The 13,358-nt window shown below is 41.4% G+C and overlaps 1 protein-coding gene across 3 annotated transcripts; it reads left to right on the top strand.

The window, feature by feature from the left end:
• Positions 1–2,930: 2,930 nt before the first annotated feature.
• On the top strand, positions 2,931–13,253 carry cep70 (centrosomal protein 70). 3 transcript variants are annotated; one of them, XM_042081367.1, is made up of 18 exons: positions 2,931–3,391; positions 3,726–3,773; positions 3,895–3,994; positions 4,207–4,330; positions 5,280–5,460; positions 5,999–6,174; positions 6,620–6,679; positions 6,800–6,920; positions 7,839–7,927; positions 8,268–8,345; positions 8,841–8,928; positions 9,099–9,194; positions 9,607–9,771; positions 10,002–10,151; positions 10,964–11,132; positions 11,475–11,589; positions 11,732–11,811; positions 13,112–13,253. In XM_042081367.1, exons 1-18 carry the CDS (start codon positions 3,383–3,385, stop codon positions 13,171–13,173), a joined length of 1,911 nt encoding a protein of 636 aa, XP_041937301.1. In that variant the 5' UTR covers positions 2,931–3,382; the 3' UTR covers positions 13,174–13,253. The 3 variants fall into 3 exon arrangements, with proteins under 3 accessions (XP_041937301.1, XP_041937302.1, XP_041937300.1); XM_042081368.1 differs by lacking the exon at positions 3,726–3,773; XM_042081366.1 differs by lacking the exon at positions 2,931–3,391 and having other exon boundaries at positions 3,678–3,773.
• Positions 13,254–13,358: the final 105 nt, after the last annotated feature.

Consider the following 13,358-nt stretch of genomic DNA (forward strand, 5'->3'; position numbering starts at 1 on the left):
TGAAACTACCGACAGCTCTACTACGGATTGTCACAATGTCACCGACAACACAGAAAAGGGCGATTCCATCGTCAGTGGTAACATTGGTAACATTGGTAGCATTGGTAACATTGGTAACATTGGTACCTATGACACCAGTGCTACCAAACCGCAGGATGGCACCAGTGCTACCAAACCGCAGGAATGTACCGTTGCTAACATCACAGGGGAGACCATCCGGGTGTACTATGACAAGACAAAGATGCAGACACTGAACATTGTGGAACCTGGAAAAACGAGTTACAATTACATAATAATCAAGAAAAATGATACCTTCAGCTTTTCGACAAAGGGGATATACGCCACGGTCTGTTTAGAGAGCCCCAGTGGTGCATGCGAGAAGGTCATTGTGGAGAATTACGAGATCCTCAATGGCAAATGCTTTATGGTGAAAGCAGACTCCATCCAATGCATTTAAGCATTTGGGAGGACAAGGATGACATCTCACACGGTCAGCAAAGAAAGCACAGTGAGAAGTGAAGCCTAGATGTTCATATTTTGATTGAGTACTTGTACACGTGACATCTGTACTGTCCGAGACAAAAAATCACAACCGTAACTAATAAAATGGAATTGTGGAGAACCATAATGTGACTTCTGCTGAATTTTTAAATCAACATGATATTAGAATTTGAATGGATTGCCCTTGTCGTCAGTTTTGTACTGGGTTCCCAACTAAGTAGGCCTAGGCTACTCAATCATGGAGTCAAGGGTAATGTTCTTGCACAGATCAACAAAGATACATATAGTGCCATAGGAACCACCAGGAGCCTCCCCACTGAGATGATACTAATAGTCTATGAGATATTCTCAATAATAGTGATAATGTCATCAGTTCTAGGCAAGAGGTCAGTATGGTTTCCGGATAAATAAAAAATAAGAGATAGATAGATAGATAGATAGATAGATAGATAGATACTTTATTCATCCCCAAGGGGAAATTCAAGGTCTCAATAGCATACAGACATCACACACAACAACAGCAGAGAGAGTAAATATAAGTAAATACATATAACAAAACTCCACTGTACAATAGAGACAGTAGAATATAAGAAAAACTAAAAACTAAATATACTATATAAATTAAATAAAAAAATCCACAGTGTGCTTAAGGATGATCAAGCATGAGGCGCTTGCAGTGAAAGGGCCGGTGCACGGTAAGGTGCTCAAGAGAGTGAGTGTCATGAAGGTGCAAAAAGTAGTCCAACAGTGCAACAGTGCAAGAATAAGGTCTAGAGACCAGCATAAATAAATATGGACAAATAAGAGAGTAATGTATAATGTAGACAAGGCAATATAAAACTATATCAATACAAGAATAGGTTGAGGTAATAGGGTTACAGCCATTCCGTATTGTAGCAGAAGCCATTGGTCATGTGTGCTAATATAGCATGAAAAAGAGTGTAGCAGTAAAACAGTAGTAAAACATTAGGCTGTGGACATTAGTAAAACAGTAGTAAAAAACTAGGCCAACTGAAATATTGGTCTCCAATATAGGAGTCAGATCTTTCAGTCTCCCGAGGCACGCCACATCACGCTATGTCATACCAGAAGTGGCATACTGAATATGCCAATCAACATCAAAATTTACAATATTCTGATATGTCTATAGGGACCCTCTCCTCCTCACCCTACCATCCACCCATTTGCAAATAAGCATCCCGTTTGTGTGTGAGCAGAGCTAGGTTTTTTTTTATTTTATTTTTTACTTTTTGACCTTCAGTTGGGACAACTTCACACTTACACAATAAGACAGCAAAAAAGCCACTTCCAGCCTTCCGCCCCTACACCCCTTCTCAATCCATAGGCCCAGCTACATCTTCATGAAAGTTCTGAATATTGCAGTAAGGCTATACATCACATATTGCACACTGTACATTATAGCCTATTAAATGAGAACGTGGCAACTATTTCAATTTAAAGGAACCGTATGTAATTCAATTAATCATAAAATGGCCCTGATATGTCGCTAGACATTTAAAAATCACGTTAATTTCAAATACTAGGCCTACTGACAACAGTGTAGTCCGGCCAGGATATTGTCATTTAAAAAGTGAAGTTGCAGCCCTCAATGATGTTGATGTTGTCATGTTGTGTTTTGGCCTGATACTAATCACGAAGTCAGTAGTGTCTTGGCATCCGGGTTGCTCTGCCAGTCAGGGGGGAGGGCGAGGGGATACACCGCTCTACAGTCATTTGAAAGTGATTGCAGTACTAGTTTTGGCCACAATCTTACATACTGTTCCTTAAATCATTTGAATCATAGACTGTATAACATAGACGGTGTATCCCCTCGCCCTGTATATACAGTCTATGATTTTAATGGTTAAATGACCTGTTCCGGTGAAAATGGTGACTTTTCCCGCTCCCCATAGCGTCCTCAGGCGGAAAACCAACCTTGCAACATTGGGACTACTAAGAGAAGAAACAAGAAACTAGTTTTAAATCGTGTTTCTTACCGTGTAACATCCACATTGTTCTGCCGAACTTATGCTAACAGTTTCGCTAGCTTGCAAACAAATCCATGTGCTTAATCGTTGCTTTTTCCAGTTTGAAATAGCATGGTGCACAACTTCTCCAACAGAGGGGGAAATACTGTGCATGAATGATCCACATGAATGTAATCACTGTGTGTTCACTGTGCTGAACCAAAGATCCTTGATTAAAGCTCCGCTTGAAACCTCTCTGGCTGAACGTGTTTCACTAATTCACAGATTGGGATAAGAACTGTTATTTCAACAAAAAAGTACTTTTCTTATAATCGCAGCTCTCACTTTGGTTTCTTCCATACAGAAACCTAAATTCTATGTGTATATCATATGTTGCCATCTAGTGGAGACAAAACTCCATGGTATTTCTTTACCGGAAGTTTTACTACACAAAATTATGACTGTTGACCGGATGTTGATAGTTATTATCGTGTAAAGTGAATTTGAATCAGGGAGCGCGAATTATACTAATTAAATACAGTTAAGTACAGTATAACTACACATTAACATTATACTAAACTTCAATGTATGGTTGGAGCTTACACGGTTGTTCGAAAAGAAACAGGGTTGGCGTTACGAATAAGCTAAGAGCAAAGTTATTAGTTCAGTTGACTACCCTGCAAGCTAACTTATTGCAACGCTGCTATCTGATAGCTGTTGTTACCCATGAGATCAGTCATCATATCAAGTTAGTCAACGTACCTGGCTTCTCGTGGATGCATAAAATTAGACAACAGTGAGTTAGTTTAAGTTAGTTAATTCAATACTTCGTCATCCTCTGACGGCTGGTGTGGGTATTGGTAGGTCAGACTGACACAGACACACGCCACTGCCTTCGTCGTCGCAGAGGAGAAATGGAGGAGGTAAGGCTGGCATACATACAGCGGCTTTTACAAACCCAACAACAGACGGATGGATTGACTCATTTGTTCTATGCTAGCTATTAACGTTGGCTGAGCTACCTTGAAACTGGATACCTCTGCATACTTGAGGGATCTGGGTTTGTGGGTTGTCACAGCTGAGGGAAAGCCCAGACAGGTAGAGTTGGTCTATTCCATAGACCGTTTCATTTGGCAGTCCTGGTAGTATTTTGTGCTGGGATAAAAAAAAAACATGTTTTGTTTTTTTCTGTGACGTTAACGTTGATATAGTTTGAAAGAGGAGATGGATTTTACGAGCCATAATTCTATATTTCAGACCAGGGACAGGACTTACCTGTATTTGTGGACATACAGCCAGTTTCAGGTAGAAATGAAGTCAAGAACAGAATTTATATTGGCTTTTCTCATGTTGTAACAGTTATCATTTGCATTTGAAACTGAATCACGTACATTGTTGGTGTACTCTTCTCTTTTTTGAATTATAGCGGGAACTATCAGAGTGGGATGACATTAATAAGCTCCTGCAGCGTCATGGCTTTAAACCGGTTCAGTTTGCTGATCCTGTGGAGAATAAGAACCTGTCAGGTATCTCATTCTGTTATCAGAAATTAGACTATCTCTCCCTCTATTGCACACACATGCTTAGGCGTGACAGTTTGTGCCTTCACAGTTTGTATGCCCAATAGTACATTTCCTATGAAAAATGTTTAGATATTGCATGCAATGTCATGTACATGTTGCATATTCTCTTTGATTTCGAAGAGTGTTGTGTAACCCTATGGTTCAATCCAATCTAGATTTGGTTCTTCTGGAGAAGAAAGCGGCTGGTGACATCCGGACCATGTTGCGGACCATGCTGGCCGACTCGGACAGGAGACAGGCCCTTATTCAGGAGCTCATCCAGTCCAACAGCCAGCTCAAGTAAAATTTCCTCATCTTCTTATGTAAACTAGCCTTTACTACAACTTCAGGGAAGTTTTAATTTTTTTTAAATAACCTATTATAGTTGTATGTGATTAGATTTAAATTATATTAACATATAAGTTCACAGCCTTAATTGTTGTAGATATTAATGTAGTCTTATTGCCTACTTCAACGTTGTCATTTTATCTTGCGTAACCTGATCAGCAGTAATACCTTCATCTAAATGCATATTCTCCTCTATACTGATATCCTACTCTGCTCAATAATGTAGGTCCTCTCAGGCCCGGCGTCCTGTGCTGCTTAACACCTGGTGTCACCTGATAGTGCCCTTGCATGTGCATGCGTTGCACACATATAAACTGAGTGGACTCAGAGTTAATGTGCCCTCAGGTGTGACCAGTGCCCAGCACCTGTCCTGTCAACGGCCCTTTGCCCAGGGCTGCATACTGATACGCATTTCCCCACTCACTTTACCTGTCACAGTGTCACCTGATGGAGTCAGCTTTGTAGGGCAATTGAGACTTGAACCAACCTATGCAAATAACAGCATTTGCAGGATAAAGAGCTTTTAAAAAGTTTCAGGATTCATTCATTGTTTGTCCATTATGTTTTGTAAATGTAGTGTCATAATGTATCTACATATTATAGAATTAACACATAATATTAGCATATAGTTATTTATGACTATTGTCCTTCCAAATTCACATCACTATGTTTACATCTTTGTTTGTCATAGGTTGGAATTTATATGCGACTTGTGCTCGATACTGACTTAAATCATGCTCAATACTGACTTAAAATGTGCTTGACCTGACTTAAATCGCGCTTGATGCTAACTCAAATCGTCCTTGACCTGACTTAAATCGCACTTGATGCTGACTCAAATCGTGCTTGACCTGACTTAAATCGTGCTTGATACTGACTTAAATCGTGCTTGACCTGACAGAGAGGAGGTCCAGCAGCACCAGAGCCGTGCAGCACGGCATTCCCAGCGGGCCTTGGAGCTGGAGGGGGTTCTGGACGGCGTGAAGGGCAAGGTGCAGGACCTGGAGGACCGTTACATCAGTAAAGCCTCCCAGCAGCACAGCGTCTTCCAGCAGCTGCAGCAGCACAAGACGGAGGCCGAGGTAGCCGACCACACACCACACCCTACAAGTCATGCACTCTTCATTTAGCGAGGAGTCAGGTGCTTTACTAGTTCACATGCTTTCTGAGAAGTCACCCTGTGGCTTATTTGTTGTTGTCTGGGTCATCAGTACACCAGTATGTTCAGGGATCTTGAAATGTCCCATGTAATACTCTGGCATTTGTTTTCACCAACATACCAAGCCAATGGCGCATAGATTTTGACGTTACTATGTCATACATGTGTGCAGTGGGATACCATTTGGCTAGATCTCCTTAAACCTAGTCTTCTGCAAATATTATACGTGCATATTAAAAAGTAAATAAAATAAATCAATACAAATAATTATAAAAAAAATGTTGATGTTAGTCATGTGGTCTCTGTTATGCCCTTGAACAGACGCTGCTGCACACTAGTATGTGGATACAATGACAATTCTTTACATAAAGTATGAGATAAATCCATGGTAAATGGTTGTGTGTGTGTGTGTGTGTGTGTGTGTGTGTGTGTGCTTCACCTCTGCATGGACTGACCACCAGAGTCGATGTGAAGCTCTGGAGCAGAAGCTGTCCCTGGAGAAACAACAGGTGGAACAGCTCCAGAGGAAGCTCTACTACGCTGTGAAGGAGGAGGAGCGCAGGGTGGACCGTCAGAACCAGGCCTTCCAGCAGATCCACAAGAGGACCGCCAGAACACACTCCCCCACTGACCAGCAGTGAGTACGGACAAACAAACACACACACACACACACACACACACACACACACACTATCATATACTGCATTTTATTTTATTCTTGTGAAAATCTGTTGATATGTATGTGTATGTGTGTATGTCAAGATTTATTGTATAATAATAACTGCTTTGGCAATACCTTGTCATGCCAATAAAGCATTTTGAATTTGAATTTAAATTTGAGTACACAGCGCTCCCCCACTGACTGGACCCCAAAGACCAGCAATGAGTAGAGAACCCCTTGGATGTCCTTGTAGTATATTTCAAATACATTATAAATCATTGGTCATTATTACAAAATCAGAATGATTCAGGAATGTTTTTTTGTCATCAACAGCTATTGCACTGTGTAATTATATATTTAATTTGAGTTGAATTGTACTTTAGTTTACTCTTAACTCTTTCTTAAACGTTTTGCCTTGTAGGATTCTTGACGTCATTGATGTCTATGAGTCCCAAATGGAACAAATGCGGAATGAACTCAAGTATGTCTGCACAGAGACACATGAAATATAAATTATTCAGTCCCCTTTTCGTTTAATAGTATCTTTTCTTGGTCTCTGGGTCTTTTCCCACTCATGTTTGTCCCTTTTGTCCTCACCCAGGACCCTTAGGGAGCCTGGAGAGAGTGACACCTCAAATGGGCAGCCTGAGCGAACCTCCTCAGACAACTCTACAAACCACAAAGCCTCAGACAATTCTACAAACCACAAAGCCTTACTCAAGGTGTGCCACTGACTGTACACCTGTGTAAATGCCATCTTAACTGAACTTCTCAACTTGTAGACAAGCATGTAGCTTTGACCAGGGTTCAGCCCAAACTTACTGGGCTAGATTGGGTTTACAAAGACTGTTTTAGTGCAGGTTTCATACACCTGCACTAAAATAGAAGACATCAGAAGTAGGGATGTAACGATTACCGGTATAATGGTAAACCACGTGGCACAAAGCCAATTAAACATGACCAAGGAAAGAGTGAACGGGACAACACACAATGCCACGGTAATGTTATGCTATGAATTAAGAATGCTCAGCTCAGGCAAGTTTGTTTGTGCAGTCAGGATGTATGCCTATGAATGTGAATGAAAATATGCCCTTCTCCAGTAGCAATAGACCACCTTAAAATGCACCAGAATAAAAGAATCACATCTACAATTGTTTTACCCTCCCTCAGCACCCCCTCTATGAGCACCCCCAGATGAAAATGAGTTCCAGCTTTTAAAAATATTGCGATAATACCGAAAACCGTGATAATTTTGGTCACTATAATCGTGAGGTTAAATTTTCATACCGTTACATCCCTAATCAGAAATGAAATAGTGGTTATTTGCTATTAATTTAATTAAATCAAATCGATTGAGCTCATACTTACAAGGAGCAGGATTGGGCTGTCACATTTAGAGAGAGAGAGAGACTGACGTTTGAAACCCCTTTTATTGAACCATTGCATGGATCAAAAAACATTATTGATGGGGCCATGGGGCCTTGGCATTTATACTGTAGTGTTGATGGGGCCTTGGCATTTATACTGTAGTGTTTTAAGGAGAGAGAGAGAGTTCGGGCGACTACTTCACGTTTGTATATACTGTATTATATAAAGCTATAGGTGAACAGGTCTTCGTCCCCCTGTCCTTTCTCCTGCAGTCGTACCAGGAGCAGCTGAGGGACACTAAGGCCCATCGGGAGGAGCTGAGGAGGGAGATCCAGCAGCTGAAGCAGGACCTGGACTCAAGGTGGATAGTGACTCATTAGACTGGGCCTGTTGTAAAGAGTAAAGTAAAGTCAGTTGGATTTAGCACACGCCTCTATACAAAGCATCAGGGGTTCACAGCGTCAGGTTGGGGTTTCGAGCCGGGGCTGACTGTGTCTCAGGCGGCGATGCCAGCGCTGCTTCACCACACCCCCACTTGTGTTGTCTGTTCACATAGTATCGCTGTGATCTTCCAGCTCAGTTATACTTGGGTTATAAAACCTACAACAGGATGGGATCAGGATCCTACCTGAGTTACTAGCTGCTGTATGGACTATCATCCACCTCCTGTGTGACGGAGACCTCTCTGTGTTTCTATCCAGGCCCACGGTGAAGGAGCTGAAGTCCTACAAGCAGCAGCTGAGGAGGATGGATCGGATCATCCAGCAGACTAACCTCAAGTAGGGACTTCATATTCAATCATGTCCTTCCCTTCACAAAGTGTGACCACACAGTAATTCCCTGTGTGTATTAGCCACATTGTGTATTTAAACACAGGACAGTGTTTTATGCAAGTTAAAAAAACAAAACTATATTAATACCATATTAATTGCCCCAGTGTATTAACCTCATAGCTGAAGAAATGTAGCAAAATCAATGTATACCGTATTTTCCGGACTATAAGTCGCACTTTTTTTTTCATAGTTTGGCTGGTCCTGCGACTCAGGTGCAACATATATTTATATATATGTTTTTTTCCTCTTCATGACACATTTTTTGACTGGTGCGACTTGTACTCCGGTGCGACTTATAGTCCAGAAAATACGGTAATAGCGGCTAATAGTTGGAAAATTACGGCAATTAGCTTTAATAATAAGCGTCAAATCATATGAAGCATGATCTTTTCTTCGACTCTGTGTGTGTGTGTGTGTGCACGGGCGCACACTCGTCTGCAGGTCTGCTCAGGAGCCTAAGACTGAAGAGACCACAGAGGTCGAGAACATCGACCACATGCAGGCCTCGGCCTGCCGTGCTCTCCTCAAGGTGAGCAACATTTGCTTAAGATTCAGAGTTTTTGGTGTGTGTGTGTGTGTGTGTGTGTGTGTGTGTGTGTGACAATACACTTTTAGTATATATTTACTCTATAGGTGTGTGTATATATACGGTAAGTGTAGTTGTATGGTTGTTGACTGGGCCAAATGCTGTGATTGCAGTCTGCCTGTGTGGAGCTGGGGGTGCACGATGTGAATCACCTGTTACCTGCACTGAAATCCAGGCCTAGAGAAGCAAACTCAACTCATCTGGAGAAGGTGGGAGTTTCTCTCGTTTATCACAATGCACAGATGACCAAAACTTTATACACACTCACTCCACTTGTCTCTACTGTCCCTGTAAATCCCCTCTAAATCCTCCATCGGGATTAATAAAATATCAGTCCATCAGTTGACTGTACTAGTGTAATACTGTAAACTTCCCTCAGGATTGATAAAGTTTCTATCCATCTATCTACTTGTTGACTGTGTTCTATTGTAATACTATAGCTAGTTTTATTTTGCATTTCTGTTTTAAAACGTTTGAGGAATAATATGCATACAAACAAACTACGAGGAAACTCCAAAACTAAGAGAAATAGGAAACACTGCATGAACAAAACAATAACTGGCACCAACAAATGAAGTATCGTCAGTGTTGTAACAATTAGTGATTTATGGCTTCTTGTAGGTCCTCCATGATGTGAGTGCTCTGCTGGCCAGTCCCAGGGCACCGTTGCAGCTCCTGAGGCAAAGGCCCAGCAGACAGCCCCTAGACCAGGCCTTCCTGCCTGGGGAGCTCCAGGGCATCCTGCCCACTCTGGAGGTTTGGCGGGAGCAGCTGGCATCTCTCAAGGTAAGCAGGTGGGCTACAACATGGTGCCGACCGAAGAGAGGGGAGGGATGGGTACCCTTATTTAACTATGAAAAAATAATCCGATATTAGTAATGTGTTATAGCTTATCTTATATTGTATCGTGTGCCATGTCATAAATGGAACCCATTCTTTTTGTGGTGTGCCTGTATGCGTTTATCTGTATGTACACGTGTGTGTGTGTGTGTGTGTGTGTGTGTGTGTGTATGCAGGAACTGCACCACTCTTTGACGAAACTGGTGAAGCGCCTGCTGCCGTGGCAGGTGTGTGAAGAGCACAGGCCCGCTGCAGAGGGGGTGAAGGTGGAGGACCTGCAACTGCTGGTGGACACTCTGCTGGAGGAGACGGCTCCTGCAGACAAGGCCAGTCACCACACCAGCTCCAACTTTGTTTGGTTATGGGATTTGGCAGAAACTTTTGACCATTGCAGCTTACAGACTATATAAAAAAGAATTTTACATATACAATATTTTACATGTATCTAATACAGTATATGCTACTTACATATAACCTATTACAGTTTTCCTTTTGGTAACTACCATGTTGTTTAGATCGGTGGCACTGTCAGTTTCACTGTTATTTAGCAAAGGTTTTTTCCTTATAAGTGACATAAAGCATATGGAGGGTATAAATGCATTACATTTATATTATATCACATGCACAATATGTGATCTTCTCTCGTTTGTAAGTTGCTTTTGATAAAAACATTAGTGTAGCTGATAGTTTTAGGAGCTGGTCTACTTAACACACATGGCAATGTCAAGTAATACAACACTTTGAATGAGGGTGAACCATTCTCCTAATGGGCTCTTTGCACAAAAGGCTCTCAGTGCGGCCCCTTTGTTCCGGTGGAGTATCAACTGTGTTGTAACTGCATCTTGTTATATTCTGCTCCTAACATCTTCACTCCGATACTCCGAATATCTTGTTTGCCCAATATTAACAATTTTAACTCGCATAAATCCTTCTTTTTTTGTCACGTGCTGATTTACTAGTTGCAACACCCAACCGGGTCTGTGTAGACACTAATTACATTAACAATAGCGTCAGGTTCAAACACACCTGGCTCCACCGGAAACAAAGTGGCCGCATTGAGAGCCTTTCGTGCAAAGAGAACTCTTGATGGACTGAAGAAACCTGAGGTAACATCTCTGGTGGTGATTGGTTCCTACAGGTGCTCTGCAGTCCCACAAAGAACACACTGCAGTCCATGGTTGCCCACTTCCAGAAGCTGTTTGACGTCCACTCCCTGAGGGGTGTGTACCCTCGCATGAACGAGGTCTACACACGACTGGGCGAGATGACCAACGCCATGAGGAACCTCCGGGATGTCCTGGACCTTGGTCGGCGCTAACCGTTCTAACATTGAACCTTTTTACTGTAGCTTCCTCCATCAAAAAATAGTAGAGCTTAGAACCGAATCACCAGTCACATTCATATATTTCAACTTTTATCCTGTGCAGCTTAACGTCATGGGTTTAATACTCTTATGGTATGGGTTTAATGGGTTATGGGTTTAATACTTATCAGCACACATACTGAAATGTATAACTGTAAAAAAAACCTTCTCTACTCAACTCTACCAGCTTATTGATGAAAATATCTGAATCAGCCAGAGTTCACCACTATCTGGAGTTGGATCTCTGCTGTGTAAGACTCTGACTTTGGGTATTTCCTGTTGGCAGATGAAAAAGCCCCGCCCAGCGAGGTGGTCAACCAGGTGGCCAGAATAGCCTCCCCTACTGAAGACTTCACCACTCAACAAGTACACAGCCTGCTAGAAACGAACGACATCGACAGGTACCGTGTAACTGCTGCAGAGATGTTGTATTAGGGTGGTACTAGTTTTATGATCCACTTTGCCATCTGGTGGTGAGATATGGAAGTACAGTGGAAGGAGAATAAAGGGAGACATGCTGTTTTGTTTATTTTCTTCTTTCAGTATTATTTTCAGACTGAAGGAGCATGAGGAGTTCTTTCCGACTTTCCACTCCCTAGTGCTGGAGCTGCTGCAGACACTTGGTAAAACACACCTCAACGTTTTCTTCTGTGTTTTAATGCTACACAACTTGGCTGTTATTTGAGCGGCCTCTGTAGGTGATTACTGACCTAGCAACTTTATGGTTTTCCAAAAAAAGAATCAAAATGCAAAAGAGCTGCTATGCTACAGGAATTCAGAGATCTTGTTCTACAGACTGCCGTTGGTGCATTCCTTCTATATTATATCAGTTATATTCATACATTGTTGTAAAAGACACATATTTAGTTTGTTTATTATTGTGCTTCTCAACCTGAGCGGTATTTAACAAAGGCCGAATTACATCCAAGATAAGTGATAAAGCGAGTTTTGATAGCGTTGTCTGGTCATCCTAGCTAAACTCGTTTCGCTAACGCCAATCCAAGATGAGTAGGAGCAACTATGTCAAGCCAGGTGTAAGTAATTCAGGATGTGTGCGCGTTCTCGTTTCTGCTCCAAAATGCCCACGGTTGGAATACAAAAAGACGCGGAAAATAGCGTCATTCACACAAAGTGAACAACCGCTTTTGATATAGACTAACAATGAAGTAAAGTTGTCTTTTTTGGAATGGGGAATCATGGCTATTTCTGTAAAACAGCGGGAGTAGGCGTGGTAGACCAACTGAATGAAAATTTACGTATGCACTCACGTGTGAGTGATTTCTTGTCTCGGCACGCAAAAAATACCTCAGAGAACTTGCACCTCCACTTCCAATCAACTACAGTACATTCAGCAAACGCCTATCAATAAAATAATTATTGTTAATAATTATAAGGCTATCACAATTAAAATAATAAATATATGGTAGTAGGCAGACAATCTGTTTTGTTTTGCGAGCAAATACATTTAGCAAATAGTTTATACGTGGAATAAAGCTCCTTAAAAATTAGCACGGAGGTCTGATGTGAATGACAGCTAGCTGAACCAATAAGACGACATAATTACCATTAGAATTAACTTAGCTTGGCTGTTAGCCTGCAGAGAATAAATCCCCATGGTAACTTATGTGCCATCTCTTTTGTGAAACCAAGTCAAGGCTAAATTCATCCAGGATAACCTAAAAATCCCAGCTCCTACACACAATTAACAAATTACTTTTTCTAGTATTATTATTAAATGAGCCTTCAAATGTCAGTGTTATTATTTTTTGAATGTTGAATGCCTGTTTGTGTTTTGTAAAGTTTGCACCAGGTGTTCCACAAGTTTCTGTGCACATCTGCCTGGCTGATATGGTGTAATACAGAATGACTGAACACTGATGCACTGAAATGGAAGTAACCCTGAACTGGTGTTTGTGATTTCAGATGTCCAGAGGATAGATGACATTGTGCCTGCACTGAGGGTGCTGAAGTCCAGGGTCCCCTGATTGTTTGTTTTAGTGTGTGTGTGTGTGTGTGTGTGTGTGTTTTGTATATTTATAAATAAAATATTAACAAGTACATTGTACTTCACTGCTACTACCTGAGAGTGTCAATATATTTAGTTTTATATTTTTAGTTTAAGTGTTTACTAGTAAAGCAAGTGGACAAGACTCAACTTATTCAATAATGC

Source organism: Alosa sapidissima, chromosome 23 (assembly GCF_018492685.1).
Source record: "Alosa sapidissima isolate fAloSap1 chromosome 23, fAloSap1.pri, whole genome shotgun sequence".
In the NCBI taxonomy this organism is placed as follows: Eukaryota; Metazoa; Chordata; class Actinopteri; order Clupeiformes; family Clupeidae; genus Alosa; species Alosa sapidissima.

Excerpts from the sequence above, each read along its gene's own strand:
- cep70 (XM_042081366.1), top strand. The coding sequence starts at position 3,693 with ATGGATTTTACGAGCCATAATTCTATATTTCAGACCAGGGACAGGACT. Across the intron at positions 11,133-11,474 it reads CCGGGATGTCCTGGACCTTG|ATGAAAAAGCCCCGCCCAGC; the intron begins GTCGGCGCTAAC and ends TCCTGTTGGCAG. Across the intron at positions 11,812-13,111 it reads GGAGCTGCTGCAGACACTTG|ATGTCCAGAGGATAGATGAC; the intron begins GTAAAACACACC and ends TTGTGATTTCAG.